The 5,105-nt window shown below is 41.5% G+C and overlaps 1 protein-coding gene across 1 annotated transcript; it reads right to left on the bottom strand.

The window, feature by feature from the left end:
* Positions 1–3,063: 3,063 nt before the first annotated feature.
* LOC141632500 (uncharacterized) lies at positions 3,064–4,806 on the bottom strand. Its single transcript, XM_074445046.1, has 4 exons — positions 4,360–4,806; positions 3,862–4,163; positions 3,683–3,820; positions 3,064–3,565 (listed from the first exon to the last, which is right to left on the bottom strand). Exons 1-4 carry the CDS (start codon positions 4,804–4,806, stop codon positions 3,064–3,066), a joined length of 1,389 nt encoding a protein of 462 aa, XP_074301147.1.
* Between the last annotated feature and the right edge of the window lie 299 nt (positions 4,807–5,105).

Here is a 5,105-nt window from a genome sequence, read left to right as displayed (position 1 = left end):
TTGGCCACCACCCTCGCTCTCAGACTTCCTTTTCTCACCACCTGACCTCTCCTGAGCCATCTCCACCAACCTCTCAGCTCTCCCAGCCCTCTCATAAGCTTCCTTAACATCAGTAAGGACTCCCACGGGTAACTTATCCATAATCTTAGGGGTCAACCTCCTCTCAAACCTCAGCGCCATGTTCTCCTCACTCAAACCCATATCCTCAGCATACCTAGACTTGTCATTGAACTGCCTGTAGTACTCGGCCACAGACATCTCGACGGTCATCTTAAAACTGTCAAACTCTTCCCTCAACTTACTCCTCACATGCTCCGGTACAAACTCTTTTCTCATAGCCCTACGAAACTCTTCCCAAGGTATAGCAGGTAAACCTTGGTTCACATACAACTCCTTAGCACTCAATTTCACCGTATCCCACCACTTACCATTTGCCTCCCTCGGATAGAATGCAGCACTGTTCCACTCTCATCTCATCGGGACGGTGAACCAAATCTAATATGTTCTCTATCTCTCTAAGCCAGCTATCAAGAAGGTTCGGCTCCCCAACTCCCTTGTACTCTTTCGGGCTAAACCTCGCTATATAGAGGCTGATTTTAGAGTGATCAACCTCTTTCTCCTTATCCTTATCCTTATCTTTCCCCACAGTCTTTAAAGCCTCAGTAAGAGCATCCTGATGCTCCAACATCTTAACGATGTCATCTATGTTCATAAGCTCAGCTCTCGCATACAACGAATTCTTCTTGGGCGGCATCTTGAAACTATAACAGAAAAAGGGGTGGATATAAACATACGCGCCAAAACCTCAAAACACGAAAACAAGCTGCCCAGACCCTACTCGATCGAGTTCCCAAACATACTTGATCGAGTAACAGGCCACTCGATCGAGTGCCCACTATACTCGATCGAGTGCCCCAACCTCAGACCCCAAACAGACCTTCTGATCTCTAACATACTCGACCGAGTAGCTAGGCTACTCGATCGAGTGATTTCTACTCGATCGAGTGCCCGAGGTACTCGATCGAGTGCCCAAAAACACGATTCTGGACTCAAAATCGTCAAAAACCCACCCGATCAAGTCAGTCCCACTCGATCGAGTCATGCTAACTCAGAAACGCTACCCGCATGCTATATCATATGCTAACATGCTAAAAACTTTATAAAACCAACATTATATCATAACTAAGCATATAATGCTACGCATCTTTTCATACGATCTACGAAATCATTATATCATGTTATTAAACGCCACATTGTAAACACCCAACATGTTTTCGTTCCAACTACAATTCTACATATATCATCAACCTTTCTTTCACATTCCCAACTTCCTACCGCAAACACCCAACAGTTACACACACTTCATCACATTCACACACCAGCTAACCAAACAACGCATTCGACCTTGACATACACCCCCCATGTGACCGGTTCAAAATTGTAGGGCGAGTTCGCGACTTCAGGACGTCTCCCAAGCCTTTGCATTAGCTCCTACAACCTTTACCCCGGCTTCATTTTAATTGACTCCCTATGTTCATTAGGCTCATTGGTTACAGGTTTCAGGATTGTCGCTCTGATACCATTTGTAACACCCCCATACTCCAAGTGCCTTACCAGGACCACTCAGGTATGAAGATATTACCATCTCGGTTACACGAGGCATGATATTCATAAGACAATAACGCAACAACTTAAATGATATAACTTTTAGTGAAAAGTACAACTGAAACCAAATCCCACAATACGGGTACAAGTTCTTAAAACCAACTGTCTACTGAAATAGTGAAATGTCATAAAACTAAAAGACTACAGCGGAAGACTTCTATCGTCAGACGGTGGCACCTCCCAGCTATCCCAGTACTCAACTCAAACCTGCTCAATTACTGCTCACCATCCCCGAATGGATCACCGCAGGTTTATAAAACAACAACCGGGGTCAGTACTAATCACACAACTCAATATATATCATCAATAAGATAAACAGACAGTTGAACCGTCACACACACAACCACACCAATTCCAACAATCTCAATCACCGACTGTCCACTGGACCAGTCCTGCCAGTGGGGGACCGCAGCCGTACCCACCAAATCCCCGCTCCTCATAACGAGCGATAACCCTGTCCATTAATGTGTACATCCCCTTCCGTGGCGGGTTCCACGAAGGGCGAAACTAGGGCGTGAAGCCACTCCCGCAAGTGACCCCACTCAGCCGAGGACACGCCTCGAGAACCAGAGACAAACAATCACAATCAACAACCGTCACAATACAATTACTATATTATTCAATCAACCACAACACTTCAACAATCATCCCATTATGGGACTAATACTGAGTAGGAAATCCTACCTGGAAAGCACAACTATCAGACGGTCTCTACAGCTGAATCAAAAAGCTTCTTCTACGAAACCTCCTCCTATCATACAACATATAAATGCTACCAAATCACAAGCTACTCAAAACCCCCAAATCCCTAGATTAGGGTTTAACCAACTTAAAGGAAAGACAACAAAAAGGGTACATAGATCTTACCCTTGACGCAAGGATCTCAACGATCTAACAAACGATGAAAACCGACCTTCCAAACTCCGGGATTTGCTAACAATGCGATTAAGATGATGAACGTACTTGTTTTCTCTCTTTAACAGTAAATTAGGTTTTGCAAAAGTGTTTAGTATAATGACGAAGATGGTTATATATCTTAATCGCATAATTAACAAAACCCGAGAAAAACTCCCCGTAAACCGGCTACTCGATCGAGTACCCAAGGTAGTCGATCGAGTACCCCCTTCCTCGATCGAGTATCCTAGTTACTCGATCGAGTACCCAACAGGTCAGAAACTATTATAAAACGCAACTCACCCTTACTCGACAGAGTAAGGCCTACTCGATAGAGTACCCAAAGACTCATAAATATGGAGTATTACAAATAGTGGCATAAGCCTTACACCTAGTAGAAGAAGAACAATTACAACAACAAGCTGTCTAAACAGGAGACAACTTAATTGCATGACTAGTGTAACAACTATTATGAGACCTCTACTCAGGAGGACAATGTAACTTTTACAGTCCCTTATCTTGAAATCCAATTGCAAGAGGACACTCAGAAGCAGAATCCTGAATGATGCATTTGTCCACAGAAACCCGAATTAGCAAACTTGTTGTGGACAACAATTTACCAACAGATAAAAGATTGTGTTTGAACACAGGAACAAACAATGTATAATACAGAGTTAAACCGGACTTTAAATGGATATCATCTCCATGAGTGACTAATTGAGTAGATCCTTCAAGCAAGCCTATTAATATAAGGTTAGAGAGAACTCTAAGATCAGCAAAAAAACAACACTTATTAGCAGACATATGATCTGATGCACTAGAATCTATAATCCAATCATTGCAATAACCATGACTTTGAACATTAAAAGCAAGAGTTATACCTGCAAAATTGACTGATTCATCAGAACTATCCAGAGGATTGTCCTGCTTAGCCTGCTGCATCTGCATCATATGATGATAAAGAGCACCTAGAATCTCAGGATCAAACTGCATAGTAGTTGGAGGACTAGGAGCAGACATTTTAGAAGTAGAGAAAGCTTGATGCTGAGTAAATGAAGTTGCCTAATTTCCCTGATCAAATCCTAAAAAATAACCACCTGCTGGGAAGTGACTACCAGCTTACCCTTGCCCTTGATATTGTCGTTGAGCATAATAACCTGAGTGTTGTCCCTCTGGTTGTCCAGATGTGACATTACCAGAAAACTTCTCTGCAAGCCTTGCTAAAAATTTCTCCTTTAACTCAGGATACTTGATGAAGCAACTGTCAATGACATGACTTTCTTATTGCAGTGTGAACACCACCTATCATCAACCTTAGCTTTCTTGTTAGAATCACCTTTAGGTTCTCCTATTTTCCATACATTCCAGGGCTGCTGTTTACTAGCATACTTTGAAGCATTCAAAGCACTTGCATCTTGGGAAGAGACAATCACTTTAGAGATAAGCTTCTGACTTTCTATTTGTTGAACAATAGAATAAGTCTTATTGATTGGAAGAATTGGATCCGTAGCCATAATATTAGTCCTTAATGAATCATAGACATCATTCAAGCCCATGAGAAAGGTAGGCACTTTCTCTTTGATTGATGCATCCAGGATCTTTTTCTGCAAATTACAAGAGCATTTAATCATTGCACCACACACATTTAGAAATCTCCTCAAGTTCATCAATATCATCCCAATATCGTTTGAGCTTATTTAAATACTCAACAACTGGAACATTATCTTGAGCAATATTCTTCAGATCCTTCTAGAGCTGATACAACATAGGTGCATTAGACTGTCCATATCTCTCACACACATCTTTCCAAAGGAGTTTGGCATACTTGCAAGATAAGTAACCTTCCTTGATAGTAGGAATCATAGAATTCAGCAACCAGCAACGAACCATGGAGTCAGCCCGCAGCCATCGCGAAAATGGAGAAGATGTAAATGCAGGTTGTGGCACTGTACCAGTGAGAAAACCTTGCTTGTTCTTTGTGCTTAATGCCATAAGAACGCTGCGACTCCAAGGTAAGAAGTTCTTGCCATTGAAAAGAGGATTTACGAGCTGCATTCCAGCATAATCGAAGTTGGAGACAAAAGTAGGATCATCATACTGATTGTTGCTTGAAGAAGGAATAGAATCAGCAGTAGCAGACATCGTGATCGAAGAATTAGAGAAACGAGACAACAGAAGAACACGTGATTTTGACCTAAAATTGAAACGAACACAAATTCGCAGAGAACGCTTAGCAATTCGAGCCATAAATTGAAGAAATTAACGAAAAATTGACCTCAATGAAATGTTTTTGTGATTTTGTGAGAGATTGTAAGGAAACAAAAGAAAATGTAAAAAAATGAGCAAAATCAGAGTAAATGCGGAACAACGATATGCAGAGACAGGCTATTCCTGCTCTGATACCATGTGAAATGGAGATGAAGTACAACTGAAGCTCTCAACAATAGAGGCAAAGGACGCCATTGATGAAGAATTGATGAAGCTTTGTAAGTAATTGAAGATGAAGGTTGAGAGAAAATGTAAATAAAAGTGATTGTATTAGAATA

The sequence above is a fragment of the Silene latifolia genome, chromosome Y, assembly GCF_048544455.1.
Source record: "Silene latifolia isolate original U9 population chromosome Y, ASM4854445v1, whole genome shotgun sequence".
NCBI classification, from domain to species: domain Eukaryota; kingdom Viridiplantae; phylum Streptophyta; class Magnoliopsida; order Caryophyllales; family Caryophyllaceae; genus Silene; species Silene latifolia.
Note: the sequence above shows the minus strand (reverse complement) of the source record. Positions and strands in the feature narration are given on the sequence as shown.

Coding starts and splice junctions, on each gene's coding strand:
- LOC141632500 (XM_074445046.1), bottom strand. CDS start 4,806: ATGGCTCGAATTGCTAAGCGTTCTCTGCGAATTTGTGTTCGTTTCAAT. Junction 4,164..4,359: donor CCAAACTCCTTTGGAAAGAT/GTGTGTGAGAGA, acceptor TGTAATTTGCAG/AAAAAGATCCTGGATGCATC. Junction 3,566..3,682: donor CGACAATATCAAGGGCAAGG/GTAAGCTGGTAG, acceptor GTCTGCTCCTAG/TCCTCCAACTACTATGCAGT.